We start from the raw sequence: 15,701 nt of genomic DNA on the forward strand, positions 1-15,701 counted from the left end.
AACAGTGAGTAATTATTTTGTTTTATTTAATAAACATCAATTTCCTTGTAGAAAACATAGAATTTCTACCAATTAAACAATATTGTAATAAGGATAAATGTATCAAATCACAGATAACGTTGTTAAACGAAGATGCTCTCTTGCAGATCCATTCATGAACAGGCCTAAACTGGCAGTGCCTATTGTTCATTTATTATGGGTGGATTTCCCATTTTACAAACAAACCTTTTATTTATGGGAAGAGGTTCGGCGTTTCCCAATGTCTTTAGTATGTATTTCCTGATACCGGAGGGGCAGAAATCCCCTCTGTCCATCAAGTGACATCTGCTTGCAGCTGTAGGGAATTTTGCAGGGCACTCTTTTCCAGAGATAAATAATATAAAGATATAACACATAAGAGGTAATTCCCTGGTAACCATATATGTCCCCCAATCTTGTCAAACTATAATTTGCTTATGGTTCCTCAAAAAAAAATTCTGATTGTTGTCCCTTTACTACTTCCCCTCTCCTTTCAGTTGCTCTTATCAGGAATCCTACACAAGCATCTACCTAAACACTACTATTTCAAGGGCCAGGCCACCTCCTATCTCTTTACTAAAGGACAAAGTCTTCCCTTACTATTCTACTCTACAGTAATATACGCTCTGGCCTTCTTTGGCCTTTATCATGCATTTGGCGATAATGCTTGTGTTGCTTAATGCTGCTAATTAGCTTTTCACAGGTTTTGACATCTTCCAGTCAGATTGTAAGCTTTTTTTTTTTTTTTTTTTTGAGATGGAGTTTTGCTCATTGCCCAGGCTGGAGTACAATGGCGCGATCTCGGCTCACTGCAACCTCCGCCTCCTGGGTTCAAGTGAATCTCCTGCCTCAGCCTCCTGAGTAGCCGGGGTTACAGGCACCCACCACCACACCCTGCTAAGTTTTGTATTTTAGTAGAGGTGAGGTTTCACCATGTTGGCCAGGCTGGTCTCGAACTCCTGACCTTAGGTGATCCACCTGCCTCAGCCTCCCAAAGTGCTGGGATTACAGGCATGAGCCACCACGCCCGGCATGATTGTAAGCTCCTTAAAGGCAGATTCCTTTATTCTGTTTTTCCCATATTCCTCATGCACCTACATAGTAGATGCGTTAAATGTCCTGGTTTTGAAAAGTAACATGGTCAGTCCCCTATAACCCAACATATTTAGTATTCTTTACAGCTTTTTCCAGAACCAGTCTGGTAATAAACATGGATATTCTGCTAGCCCAATGCATGTTTTGAGTGTTTGGTATCAGAACTCATCAGCTGACTCTGTGTCCCACCCACAGGACTGCAGTTGATCGTCCTGTGGAAATTCAACCTCAATGTCATAAACAAAATTTGGATCATCCTTCTTCTTCTGATTTTTCTCAAAAAGTTCATCCATGATGCTCTTCCTTTTGGCAAGCTCCTTGTCATCTAGTTTGTTCAGGTCTTCCTCAGGATCAATGGTTGTTTCCTGTCGAATCTGTTCCATTGTTTCTGCCAAACTCTGCCCCGACAAGTAACCTCGTAAAAAACTGAATAGCTTCTCTAGCTGCCTCAGGGATACTTGTTCCAGGTAACTCTTGTGTCTTGGATTATTCTTTAATTGTTCAGCAGCTCTGGTGCAATCTGGAAGAGAGAAGAAAACTGTATACCACATACATACCACGTACATCATATACGCCACAAACTACTGCAACAGCCAAAATAGAACAAAAACTCTGAACCCTGAAAGCATCTCCATTATAGTCAAGCAGCTAAATGGCTTGATTGGAATGAATTATTTTGTAGAACTATTCCTTTATATTGAGCTTTCAGTGTGGTGGGAGAAGGACAGATATAGTTTTGACTTCTTTAACTTAAAAATCACTTTGTAGAGATACTAAACACTTTCAACTGGAGAATATGTCTGAGAAGAAAAGTGATATTATAGCTTTTAGATAGCAGTAGTGGTATTAATAAAATATTAAGACTATAAACAAAAAACATTTGGAAGGAGAGAAGGGAATTAATATTATTGAACAATGCTATATCATTTAACCTAGGCAGCAATCCCAAAAGGATTATTAATTATCAAACTGGAAAAAAACACTACAATTCCCTTTTATAGATTAGGAAGCTGAAGCTCATTGACAGTAAGTAATCCATCCAGTGTCACACATCCAGTCCCTAACAGAGTCATGATGCGAACCTGTATTTAGAGAATATTTAAGACAGGAGGCAAGATAAGACATGAGGTACCTGAAAACTTTGAAAAGTTTCGAACTGGCATAATGCGCTGGCGAATTTTCCCCTTGATTTCACTCTCATAGATTAAGATAATAGCTGGAGGCTGAAACCTAATCCCACATTTCTTGGCAGTGCACATCATTCCCACGTACATGTCCAGGGAAGTCAGAGGAAATCTGATGAATATGTGTAAGTTGCATAATGATTTCCTGCTAAAGGGAAAAAACAACTAGGTGTTGGATAAATGTCATTCATTCCCTTCACCCCTTTGCCCCAGAAGATCTGGTTCTAGTCCAGCTCTGGCCACACATGCTCAGCCTGTGAAGCTCATTATTTTTCTTTTAATTAAAATATGGAATGCTTCATGAATTTGTGTGTCATCCTTGCGCAGGGGCCATGCTAATCCTCTCTGTATCATTCCAATTTTGGTGTATGTGCACTGAAGCGACCACAAAGCTCAGTTATTTTGAGAGCTGCCCTGAAAGTTCAGTTTGATCCTGGGTTAGTTTCAATCTGTTGGATCCCTAAGACTCTCTGGTTTTCTCAAGGATATAGACTTGTTCATATGTGAATCTGGGGATGCAATCCAGTTTGAACCTCTTAGTGTACTGCACTCTTACTGAAGATCGAATATGAACCCCTAAGTCAGCCCAATAGCTGACCTATAGGGTCTTTACTATTTATCAATTAAGAAAGGGCGTATCAAGCATCCTCGGTATCAAGGTACTATGATAAGGTAAGTTTTTTAACCTTAATCATTTTGTCCTGAGAGGTTCACCAGTCCAGAACTGTCTCCTTTGTACTTTCCCAATTATTTTACTGGAGTTTTTTGTTATTATTTATTTAATCATCTATCTTCCCTTCTAGTCAATATGCTACATGAGGGTGGGGGCATATTCATTTTTCACCACAATATCTCAGCATAATACCTGGAACGTAGTAGGCATTCCATACATTGTTTAATGCTATGAATTAACATGATGGTCCCTGTACATTTTCGTAAGCATTTAGTCTAGAAGCCTGATCAAAAAGCAGACCTGCTGCAGAATCAGCTTCTTCATATACACATCAGTAATGTCTGCAGCAACATCATATACATCATATATATCAGCTTCTTCATATACAAGTCAGTAATGTCTGCAGCTACATCATATACATCATATATATCAGCTTCTTCATATACAAGAGTCAGTAACGTCTGCAGGGCTTTTATTTTGGCCTGTGTGTCTCACTATATGATATTTTTCTAGCTACAAGAAACACAGCTATTTGTAGATGAATACTTACTATTCTCTCTTCCTTTCCCCACCCTCAATCCCAAATAATACACTTAATCCTAAGCACTGCTTTAGATGTGACTATGACATTCTCAGGAAGATTTGTAAATGTCAAGAAACACTGAGGTAAAGTGGCATAGGGTGATGATATCTTCATGAACTCAGTTCTGCTGGAGAATCACTATTAGGAACATACTTTTTATAAAATACTTAGCAGTGACTATACATGTTCATTGTAGAATACTGGGGGCAAAGGAGAGGGGAAACATATAGAAAATAATCACCCTTGATTGTGTCCAGTCTTTTTTCTAGGCATATAGTTTATAGTATGTTTCATACATACCATATCATACAAGCTATTTCCTGATGTTCAAATTTAACAACATATATTATTATTTTGTCATTAAATGTTTTATTACAATGTAACATTTTATATGACTGCTAAGTGTTTTATTTTATGGATGTACTATAATCATATTATTCACTACTTATTGTTGGACATGAGAATTTTTACTCTTAGAAAATTAATCACATATAAGCCCAGACACAGTGGCTCACCCCAGTCAGCACTTTGGGAGGCCAAGTTGGGCAGATCACTTGAGGTCAGGAGTTCGAGACCAGCCTGGCCAACATGGTGAAACCACGTCTCTACTAAAAATACAAAAATTAGCTGGACTTAGTGGCAGGTGCCTGTAATCCCAGCTACTCAAGAGGCCGAGGCAGGAGAATCACTTGAACCTGGGAGGCGGAGGTCGCAGTGAGCTGAGATGGAGCTGGAGTACCACTGCACTCCAGCATGGGTGACAGAGCAAGACTCCATCTCAAAAAGATGGAGGCAGGCATGGTGGCTCAGGCCTGTAATCCCAACACTTTGGGAGGCCAAGGAGGGGAGATCCCTTGAGGCTAGGAGTTTGAGACCAGCCTGGGCAACACAGCAAGACCATGACCATGTCTCTACAAAAAATTTAAAAATTGGCCAGGCGTGGCAGCATGCACCTGTAGTCCCAGCCACTCCAAAGGCCAAGGTGGGAGGATCGCTTGAACCCAGGAGTTTGAGGCTGCAGTGAGTTGAGATGGTGCCACTGCACAACAGCATCTCCAAAGCATGATACGCCTATTCTTAAAAAAAAAAAAAAAACTACTTTAAAAAATTACTGTGCTCTACCTCTAATCTGATGCAATGATCTCACACCATTTTCTCCTTCTTTTCCTTCTCTTTTCTTGCTTTTTTTTTTTTTTTTTTTTAAACAAATACTACTCCCAATTCACCTAACTAAAATTTGATGTTAGTAAACTAGAACCTACCGGGCACAACATAAACTCCACACACTGAAGCAATGGCTGTACTCGTCAAAGATGTATGCAGTTGGTACTCAAATAATGTAGTTTATTTTTTTACTAGACTCTCTTTTTAAAATTTAAATTTAATTTTTGCTAAAGTAATGTTTGTATTTGGAATATAAAATAATTCTATGAGGCTTATAACAACAAACTATAGTCCTTGGCCCTACTCCTCTTCATAGGGAGCCAGATTGAATTTTAAAAGGCATGTCTTCCAAAATTTATCTCTCCATTTCTTAAGAAACATGCTTATACTACCATTTTCAGTTTTTTTTTTTTTTGAAACAGGGTCTCGCTCTGTCACCCAGGCTGCAGTGCAGTGGCGTGATCTCGCCTCACTGCAACCTCCGCCTCCTGGGTTCAAGCGATTCTCGTGCCTCAGCTTCCCGAGTAGCTGGAATTACAGGTGCCTGCCACCATGCCCAGCTAATTTTTGTATTTTCAGTAGAGACGGGGTTTCGCCATGTTGGCCAGGCTGGTCTCGAACTCCTGACCTCAGGTGATTCGCCCAAAGTGCTGGGGCTATAGGCGTGAGCCACCTTGCCCGGCTATTTTCAGTTTTGGATAGTATGTTTTGACATACATTCTGTTTCCTCTTTGAGACACTCGCTCTAGAGCCCTCTATTCCACTCCAAGCCGCCTGGATGCTCTCTTGGCCTGCTTACAGGTTCCACTCCATTTAGGAAGAAGGACGGCACGTTTATCCAATTATTCTTCCTGGACACCAATACTCCTCTCCCCAGAGATCAATAACTGCCTACAATCTTGTTAGGAAGCCCCACAGCACCTAAGGGTACGGATGTCCCCCAAAGGGTAGACGATTCTCTCCCTACTCACGTCTCCACTAGTGCAAGGCTGGCTTTCTTACCCTTAGAGGAATACAGAAATGACATCTTCTGCAGGCCAACGTCTAAACAACCAGGAGTGGGTTTTTCCACCCAACCGCAGTGCACGCAAAGCACCTAAGCCGACTGTGAGACCGGGCGGAGCCTGGCGCTGCAGGAAGAGGCGACAGCCACAGCCCTACTGACGAGCCCGAAGGGTGAACTCCCCGGCGGGAGGCCCGAACCCTCAAACACCGGGAAGCGGAGGTGGGGGCCGGCCGGGGGCACAGTCCACCGGCTCCCACCTCCGCGTGCAGGGATTCCGGGTCCCGGCGGGCGCTGGCCGAGCCGTTTCCACAGCGACAGGCCGGGCGCGGGTCCCCGCGCGTGCGCAGCTCCTCGCCCGCCCCCGGGTGGGCGGAGCGAGGAACGGCTGGGCGGGGACGACCGCCCCACGCCGCGCGGGAACCGCTGGGGGCCGGGGCTGCCGGCAGCTGGGAACCGCGGGCGCTAGGCGCGCGCACCCAGCCCTCGGTCCCGGCCGGTAAATCTGGGGCAGCGCGCGGTAGGAGCTGCGGGCGGCCAGGCCCCTTCCTGCGTCCGCATCTGGCCCCGCGCGCCCCTCTCGGGCGTCCGGCCTCCGGCGTCCTGGCGCCTCGGGTGGCGGCGGTTCGGGCGGTCGCCTTGCTGCTCCTCGGGGCGGCGACCGCGCTCACGCACGGGCCCGCTGCGGCCTTCACTGCCGCGCGCTCTGACGCCGGTAAGGGGGGGCGGGGCTGCAAAGTGCGGGCGGGGCTTGGGGGCCAGAGCGTGGGGAGCGGTCCCGGCTCCCGGGCTTCTCCGCGGGTTGCGGGGATGTGGGGACCCGGCGCGGGACCTAGATCAGTAGGGCGAGCGGGAGGAGGTCAGACACTAGAGCCGCGTGCCCTCCTCCCCTCCCCTGCCCTCCCGTGCGCTTTGCTCTGCGGCGGATCCCGGGTATCCGGGAGAGTCGGGCTCGGGCCTTGCGGTTCCCAGGCTGGACTGGCCGCCCTGTTACTAAAGTTCTGAGAAGGAAAGTCAGTCGTCAAGCGTCTTGGGATGCTCTTAAGCTGCACGAAGCTTCTGATCACCAAGGGCCAGCGAGGCCTTAGCGCCCTGTGAGGCCTGAGAATCCTCAAACTGAATATAGGACTGCGTGGCAAACTGCTAGTTGTTCGTGCAAGTAGTAGTTGGCAAACTGCTTGTACTACTGAGACGGGCAAGTGCGGGAATAATTACAATAAAGTGCTAAGGTTTGATGGGAGGAAAGCACAAACCCGGCAAGTTTCTCCATCTGTAATGAGGATGTTTCTGTCATCCTTGGTACCATTTAGATCCGTTTAGTATCTGTCAATCAGTGCAGTTCTACTTGTGTGTTTACATATTGGGTTTTCAAGTTTATCTAAACAAAGGATTATGAGGCCAAGAAGATTTTTTTTTTTTTTTTTTGAGATGGAGTCTCACTCTGTTGCCAGGCTGGTGTGCAATGGCGCGGTCTCGGCTCACAGCAACCTCCGCCTTTCCCAAGTTCCTCTGCTTCAGCCTCCCAAGTGGCTGGGATTATTACAGGTGCCCGTCACCATGCCCAGCTAATTTTTTTGTATTTTTAGTAGAGACGGGGTTTCACCATATTGGTCAGACTGGTCTTGAACTCCTGACCTCAGGTGATGCACCCTCTTCAGCCTCCCAAAGTGCCGGGATTACAGGTGTGAACCACCATACTCGGCCAGAAGAATTTTTAAACAGTTGGATTTGGTAATCTGTAGAAGCTTCCAACATTGGCATTTTATAATTAAAAAGGGGTCAAAATTAGCGGGGCGCGATGGCATGCGCCTGTAGTCCCAGCTACTCGGGAAGCTAAGGCAGGAGAATCGCTTGAACTAGGGAGGCGGAGGTTGCAGTGAGCCGAGATCGCGCCATTGCACTCCAGCCTGGGTGACAGAGGGAGACTGTCTCAAAAAAAAAAAAAAGTAAAAAGGAGTCAATTTCCAGAGCCAGTTCACCACAACCAAAGTAATATTTAAGAGGAAAAATGTTGAAGGTAAATTCACATCCAACAAATTCGTTTAAAAATGGTACTTTTGCCTTTAAAATCATAATATTCTAGTATTTGCTGTACTATTTGTAAATTAGCCTTTCTCCTGTCCCAATGATCAACTGCTGTCTGTACATACCAATAGAATTTAAGCCTGTTCATAATTTTTCTTCTAATTTAATTTATAGTTGGATAGTAGTCCTCACTTGTCACCCTACCGCCATTAAAATTAAACATGATGAAGAAAAATCTGGATTTGTGCTGGGCGTAGTGGCTCACATCTGAAGTTCTAACACATTGGGAGGCTGAGGTGGAAGGATTGCTTGAGGCCAAGAGTTCAAGACCAGCCTGGAAAACATAGCAAGACCCTGTCTCTACAAAAAAATTTAAAAGTAGCCAGGTGTGGTGGCGTGGGCCTATAATCCTAGCTACTTGGGAGGCTGACGCGGGAGGATTGCTTGAGCCCAGAAGTTCAAGGCTGAAGTGAGCTGTGATCATGCCACTGCATTCCAGCTTGCATGACAGAGTAAGCCCCTGTCTCTCTCTTTTTTTTTTTTTTTTGAGACGGAGTCTCCCTCTGTTGCCAAGCTAGAGTACAGTGGCGCAATCTTGGCTCATTGCAGCCTCCACCTCCCAGGTTCAAGCGATTCTCCTGCCTCAGCCTCCCAAGTAGCAGGGACTACAGGTGCACACCATGACGCCCGGCTAATTTTTTGTATTTTAGTAAAGACGGGGTTTCACCATGTTGGCCAGGATGGTCTTAAACTGTTGACCTTGTGATCTGCCCGCCTCGCCCTCCCAAAGTGCTGGGATTACAGGCATGAGTCACTGCACCCAGACTGTTTGTTCTTTTTTTTAAGAGGCAGAGACTTGCTTGGCTGGGCACTGTGGCCCATGCCTGTAATCCCAGCATTTTGGAAGGCCGAGGTGGGCAGATCACCAGGTCAGGAGATCGAGACCAGCCTGGCCGACGTGATGAAACTCCATCTCTACTAAAAATACAAGAATTAGCTGGGTGTGGTGGCACGCGCCTGTAGTCCCAGCTACTCTGGAGGCTGAGGCAGGAGAATTGCTTGAACCCGGGAGGCAGAGGTTGCAGTGAGCCAAGATCGTGCCACTGCACTGCAGCCTGGCAACAGAGTGAGACTCTGTCTCAAAAAATAAATAAATAAATAAAAATAAAAAAAGAACAAATAAAAATCTGGATTGGTACAAGATACATATGGGATTTGGGGATTTGTTTATTTGGGAAAAGATCATATGCTTCTCCAAAGCAAATACAATTTCTTTTTTGAGGGTTGGAGATTTTTCAGTGAAATGTAACTAGACAAATTCTAAAAGAGCTGTAACACTAAAATTTCTTTCAATTTTAGGGTTGAAAGTGGAAGTATCTTAGGCTTTAAAAGTCAGGCAAACCTTTCTTCTAATTGGTCACGTAGTTAGTTGTATGACCCAGGGCCATTTACTAATGCTTTAGAAGTTCAAGTTTCCTCCAGCAAACAAATGGCAGTAATTTTGCTTATTTTGCTATAGATTGTGAAAGTTAAAACACATATGAAAGCACCAAGTAGAGAATCTAGCATGTTAGATATTATTTAACAAATGTTATTTTTTTCTATTCTTTTTTCATTCCTTCAAATAGTTTCACCTTCACATCATTTTTCTTAATGCATCTTTTCAGAAATACATCTAATGGATTCAACAATATTCAATGACAATAACAGGATTATGTAAATAATATATAGTTTTCTGTATGTGTTTGGGGTTTTTTTGTTTGTTTGTTTGTTTTGAGACAAGGTCTGGCTTTGTCACACAGGCTGGAGTGCAGTGGTGCAATCTCTGCTCACTGCAGCCTCCCTCTGCCTCCTGGCCACAAGCCGTCCTCCCACCTCAGCCTCCTAAGTAGCTAATTTTTGTATTTTTCTTAATGGAGATGGAGTCTCGCTATGTTGTCCAGGCTTGTGTGTGTTTTTTAAATGTTCTTCCCACAGATTTACAGCTTTTGAAATGGGACAAAGTTCCATAGCAAATGCCTGGCAGAGTTGCTGGTCAGTAGTAACTGAATTTTCAGTTTTAAGATGCTTACATTGAGTAATAGTTTTCTTTTTTTGTGTTTAGAGACATGGTCTCTCTCTGTCACCCAGGCTTGAGTGCAGTGGTGTAGTCATAGCTCACTGCAGCCCCCATCCCCTGGGTTCAAGCAATCCTCCCACCTGAGGTGGGAGCTGGTACACCTGGCTCTAACAGCTTGAATGTCTGGAATCTGGATGAAGTCAGTATACTGAGATTTGTGCTTATTCTAAGTTTACAGTGGAACCCATTGAACCTTTACATGCCTCCAGCTTTGCTTTTTTTTTTTTTTTTTTAAACCTTCCAGCATCTCCATAAGGCATAAATGTACCATTTTCCTGGTTTTGTAGGTGTGGATGTTAGAATACAGAAGTTGCCATTATGTATCTATCTGATACACAGTTTCGGTGAACTAGGATTAAAATGGAGATTTCCTGGCTCTTTAGCCATCCTGTTCCTTTTTGGCATCTTGGGATCACCTGAATAAAGTAATATTAATAACAAACAGTTATATAGAACACTTAATATGTACTCTTGCTACTGTTCTAAGTGCTTCTACATACATTAAATTCTTATGACAGCTAGTAGAGAGATAAACTATCTTGCCCAAAGTTGACACAGCTATTAAGTTACAGACTGGGATTTGAAATCAGACAATCTAACTCCAGAGTCATTGTTCTTAACCACAGTGCTATATTGGAAGTAGATTTATATATATATCTCAAATTGCTTAAATTTTAAAAGTTTTTATTTTTAGATTGGTTAGATTTTCTAGGCAAGTAAAGCCTACTAAAATAACTCTTTTCTAATTATTTAAATACTTTATTTAGTGCTTTTGTTTTTTAAAAAATATCTTTTGGTTCTTATAGGCATAAGGGCCACGTGTTCTGAAATTATTTTGAGGCAAGAAGTTTTGAAAGATGGTTTCCACAGGTAAGTTGCCCATTGATTTCTATTTCTATTAAAATAATGTCTCATATAATTGAGAGCAAAAAATTGATGGTTGAAATATGTATAAATTGAAAAATCAGGCCAGATGTGGTGGCTCTCATCTGTAATCCCAACACTTTGGGAGGCCAAGGCAGGCGGATCACAAGGTCAGGAGTTCGAGACCAGCCTGGCCAACATAGTGAAACCCTGTCTCTACTAAAAATACAAAAATTAGTTGGGCATGATGGTACACACACCTGTAGTCCCAGCTAGTTCGGAGGCTGAGGCAGGAGAATCACTTGAAACCGGGAGGTGGAGGTTGTGGTGAGCCAAGATCATGCCACTGCACTCCAGCCTGGGCAACAGAGTGAGACTGTCTCAAAAAAAAAAAGAAAGAAAAAAGAAAAATCACTTGCTTCCTCAAAGTTACTCAGTGATGGCATATGTGGTTCACACTTTGAAATAATGATTAACTGAGTGGAGCAAAGAAGAAAACAAATATGTATTGTTTACCACGTACAGTTGTCCCTTGGTATCTGAGGGGATTGGTTCCTCCTGGACCTCCCCTGAGGACACCAAAGTCCTCAGATCCTCAAGTTCCCTATATCAAATGGCATAGCACTTGTATAGAACCTACACACACCCTCTCGTATACAGAGGTTGTTTTATGTATACAACTAGTGCCTATATATACAATATTCCATTTAATCTTCACAGTGGCATGAAATAGATGATTTTTCTTATTTTTCAGATGAGGGAGGTAGAGCTCAAAGAATTTAAATAATTTGGTAGAAATTAGGGTGATAGAGCTCTGACTCTAATTTAGTAATATCATACTTCAAAGCCATCTCAAGTACTATGATACACTACTCTAAATCACTATGTCTTACTACAGTTGATTCTAAATGACCAAGCTGTTTCCATAAAAGAAATTATCTTCAAAAGATGAATATTTGCCCATATTGAAGACCTTTAAAAGTCTGGTAAAAAGGTGTGGAAACTTTTCCTTAAGAAAACTTGCCCAAACTGAAGCTTCGCAAGGTGATTATTTTGAAATGATTCTCAGATACTTGATATATAAATTCTGATTCATTTATTTTTTTTAAATTTTTTTATGCTGGGTGCAGGTGTTTCATGCCTGTAATCTCAGCACTTTGGGAGGCCGAGGTCCCCGGATTACGAGGTCGGGAGTTCGAGACCAGCCTGGCAAACATGGTGAAACCCCGTCTCTACTAAAAATACAAAACATTAGCCAGGCGTGGTGGCGGGCGCCTGTAATCCCAGCTACTCAAGAGGCTGAGGCAGTAGAATCGCTTGAACCCGGGAGGCAGAGGTTGCAGTGAGCTGAGATTATGCCACTGCACTTCAGCCTGGCGACAGAGCGAGGCAAGACTCCATCTGAAAAAAAAAAAAAGGGAAGAGTATAGTTATTTCACCATGAAGTATATTTATGTTAGGATTTTGTAGATAGCTTTTTATGAGTTGAGGACTTAATCTTAAGTTTCTAGTTTCCTGAGAATTTTCTTTCATGATTGGGTGTTAAATTTTGTCGGATACCTTTTCTTCCTCTGTTTTGAGAGGATCATACAATTTTTATGTTTTATTCTGTTAATATGATGAAGTACATTGATGTTTCCAATAGTGAACCTACTCCTTGGTCATGCGATATTATCTTCTTGAAATATATCTGGATCTGTTTTGCTAATAACTTGCTAAGTATTTTTACTTGTGTGTTCATGAAGGCTGTTGGCCCATGACTCTTGTGATGCCGTATTCTGGTTTCACTGTCAGGGCATTCTTGGCCTTATAAAATAGTTTGGGAAACATTTTCTTCTTCTCTAGTTTCTGCCTGTGTATCATTGGTATTATTTATTCCTTTAATGTTTAATAGAATTTAACAATGAAGCTCTGTTTTTGGATGTGTATGCTACATTCAGGGTTGTTGTTGATGCTCTTGATATGTTCTTGATGAATTGGATGAATTGACCCTTTTATCTTTGTGTAATGTCTTTCTTTATGACTGACAATATTCCTTGTCCTGAAGTCACCTTATTCTAATACTAATATAGCCATCCCATATTTATTATTAATATTTGCATATATTTTTTATCCTTTTACTTTTATCGTCTTTATCTTCAGTGTGTTTCCTGTACATAGCATATAGTTCAGGGTGGCCGTATTTTTTCTTTCCAAATCCCAAGAGCCTGTGAAAGGAGTTGCTGTTTTATCCATCTGTCAGTCTCTGCATTCTAATTGGAGAGATTAGACCGTTTATTTTTAATGTAAATATTAATATGGTTGGTTTGGTTTAAATCTGTCTAGCTACTTTTTTATCCATTTGTTTTTCTCTTTGTTGCATCTAGTCTTCTCCTTTTTTTCTTACCTTATTTTGGGTAAATTGAGTATTTATTAAGCATTCTATTTTATCTCAATTTTTGGATGGTTAGCTATACGTCTCTCTGTTTTTAATTTGTTGCTTTAGGGTTTGCAATGTGCAATCGTTACCTATCACAGTCTTCAGATAATTTTATTCCATGTCACAGATACTGTTTTATCATGACAGCTTCATCTCCTTCTCTTTTCTATGCTGTTGTTATCACATATTTTACTTTAATTTTTACTTGTGTTATGAACCCCACAATATATTGTTATTGGTTTTTCTTTAAGCAGTCACTTTTCACATTATTTATTTTAATTGTGATAAAATACCTATAACATAAAATTTACAATTTTAACTTTTTTTTTTTGATATGGAGTCTCGCTCTGTTGCCAGGCTGGAGTGCAGTGGCACGATCTCGGCTCACTGCAACCTCTCACTCCCTGGTTCAAGTGATTCTTCTGCCTCAGCCTCCCGATTACAGGCGCCCGCCACCACACCCAGCTCATTTTTGTATTTTTAGTAGAGACGGGATTTCACCATGTTGGCCAGGCTAGTCTCCATCTCCTGACCTCGTGATCCGCCTGCCTCGGCCTCCCAAAGTGTTGGGATTACAGGCGTGAGCCATCACGCCCGGCCTACTTTTAACTATTTTTAAGTGTACAATTCAGTGGCATCAAGTACATTCACATTATTGTGCTACCATCACCACCACTCATTTACGGAGCTCTTCATTTTGTACAACTGAAACTCTGCCTATTGAGCAATAACTACTCATTCCTCCTTCTCCCAGCTCCTGGCAACCAGCATTCTTGTCCGTGAATTTGACTCCTCTGGGTACCTCATATAAGTGGAATCACATAATATTTGTGAAGCTTATTTCACATAGCATGATGTTCTCACAGTTCCTTCATGTTTTAGGGTATGTCAGAATTTCCCTTCTTTTTAAAGCTGAGTAATATTCCATTGTATGTTTATACCACATTTTGCTTATTTGTTCATTGTTGATGGGCACTTTGGTTGCTCCTGCCTTTTGGCTGTTGCAAATAATGCTGTTGTGAACAGGATTTACGGTTGTCTCTTAAATGCCTGCTTTCATATACCCAGAAGTGGAATTGCTGGATCACATGATAATTCTATTGTAATTTTTTGAAAAATTGTCATAGAGTTTTCCGTAGTGGCCACATCATTTTACGTTCCCACCAACAATGCTCAAGGGCTCCAATTTGTCTAGCAATCATATTTGAAAGCAATTAAAACATGAGAAAGAAGTATTTTATATTCCCCCACATACTTATCATTTCTGATCTCTTCTTTCTTATAGATTTATGTTTCTATCTAGTATCATTTACTTTCTGTCATTTCTTGCAGTGACAAATTCTCTTAGTTTGTGTTTGTCTGAATCTTTATTTTGCCTTTATTTTTGAAGGATTTTTCTCCTGGATATAAAATTCTAGAATGACAGCCTCTTTTCTTTTAGTGCTTTAAATAAGTTGCTCCATTATTTTCTAGCTTATTCTTATCTTTGTTAATCTCTCCATAATTATTGATAGCTTTTAAGATTGTTTTCCATTGACTGGATAATAATGTGCCTTGGTGTGATTTTCTTTGTATTTATCCTGTTTAGGGTTGGTTGGCTTCTTGGATTTGTAGACTTATAATTTTTATGAAATTCAGAAAGTGTTCAGCCATTATATCTTCATTTTTTTTCTGTTACATTCTCTTCTCTTTTTTAGGAACTCCAGATATACGTATACCAGACTACTTGATATTGTTTAAAGGCCATGGAGCCTGTTCCTTTTTTCTCCCTGGTCTTTTTTCCTCTCTGTGCTTCAGTTTGGATAGTTTCTGTTGCTCTGTCTCCAAGTCACTGATCTTTTCTTCTTCAGCATCTAATGGCTTTTAATTACATCTGGGTAAGTTTTTATTTCAGAAATTATATTCTTCATCTCTTAAAGTTGCGTTTAGTTTTTCAAAAAATATCTTCTCTCCCTCTCTCTTTTTTTTTTTTTTCTTGAGACAGGGTGTTGTCTCTGTCCCCCAAGCTGGAATATAGTGGCGCTTTCAGAGCTCACTGCAGCCTCGACCTCCTGGGCTCAAAAGATTCTCCTACCACACCCTCCCTTGTAGTTGGGACTATAGGCACACATCACCATGCCTGGCTAATTTTTTTATTTTTCTAGAGACAGGGGTCTCTCCATATTGCTTAGGCTGGTCTCAAACTCCTGGCTTCAAATGATCCTCCCGCATCAGCCTCCCAAAGTGCTGGGATTACAGGCATGAGCCACCATCCCTGGCCTATTTTTTCTTTTTTCTTTTTTTTTAGATGGGGATTTGCTCTGTCACCCAGGCTGGAGTACAGGGGCATGATCTTGGTTCACTGCACCCTCCACCTCCTAGGCTCAAAAGATTCTCCTGCCTCAGCCTCCTGAGTAGCTAGACCACAGGCATGTGCCACCATGCCTGGCTAAATTTTGTATTTTTGGTAGAGACTGGGTCTCACTGTGTTACCCAGGCTGGTCTCGAACTCCTGAGCTCAGGCAGTCCACCTGCCTCAGCCTTCCAAAGTGCTAGGATTATAGGCATGAGCCAC

General features: G+C 42.1%; 2 protein-coding genes, 1 non-coding gene and 1 pseudogene across 5 annotated transcripts in view; 1 reads left to right on the plus strand and 3 right to left on the minus strand.

The window, feature by feature from the left end:
• CEP19 (centrosomal protein 19) lies at positions 1–5,914 on the minus strand. 3 transcript variants are annotated; one of them, XM_002814458.5, is made up of 3 exons: positions 5,720–5,914; positions 2,246–2,445; positions 1–1,633 (listed from the first exon to the last, which is right to left on the minus strand). In XM_002814458.5, exons 2-3 carry the CDS (start codon positions 2,385–2,387, stop codon positions 1,272–1,274), a joined length of 504 nt encoding a protein of 167 aa, XP_002814504.1. In that variant the 5' UTR covers positions 2,388–2,445; positions 5,720–5,914; the 3' UTR covers positions 1–1,271. The 3 variants fall into 3 exon arrangements, with proteins under 3 accessions (XP_002814504.1, XP_009237965.1, XP_054407039.1); XM_009239690.4 differs by having other exon boundaries at positions 2,246–2,442; positions 5,720–5,846; XM_054551064.2 differs by lacking the exon at positions 2,246–2,445 and having other exon boundaries at positions 5,720–5,900.
• On the minus strand, positions 2,580–2,685 carry LOC112131283 (U6 spliceosomal RNA). The gene has a single exon (XR_002913382.2). It is a non-coding gene; the product is annotated as a U6 spliceosomal RNA (small nuclear RNA).
• Positions 5,898–15,701, plus strand: part of PIGX (phosphatidylinositol glycan anchor biosynthesis class X) — a gene marked incomplete at its 5' end in the record, with an annotated part of 25,162 nt that continues 15,358 nt past the window's right edge. The window contains 2 exons of the mRNA XM_024241204.3: positions 5,898–6,435; positions 10,671–10,734. Coding sequence (XP_024096972.3) covers positions 5,898–6,435; positions 10,671–10,734 — 602 coding nt within the window. The remainder of the gene's footprint in view (positions 6,436–10,670; positions 10,735–15,701) is intronic.
• On the minus strand, positions 9,031–9,085 carry LOC112131279 (U7 small nuclear RNA; annotated as a pseudogene).

This window comes from Pongo abelii, chromosome 2 (genome assembly GCF_028885655.2).
Source record: "Pongo abelii isolate AG06213 chromosome 2, NHGRI_mPonAbe1-v2.0_pri, whole genome shotgun sequence".
NCBI classification, from domain to species: Eukaryota; Metazoa; Chordata; class Mammalia; order Primates; family Hominidae; genus Pongo; species Pongo abelii.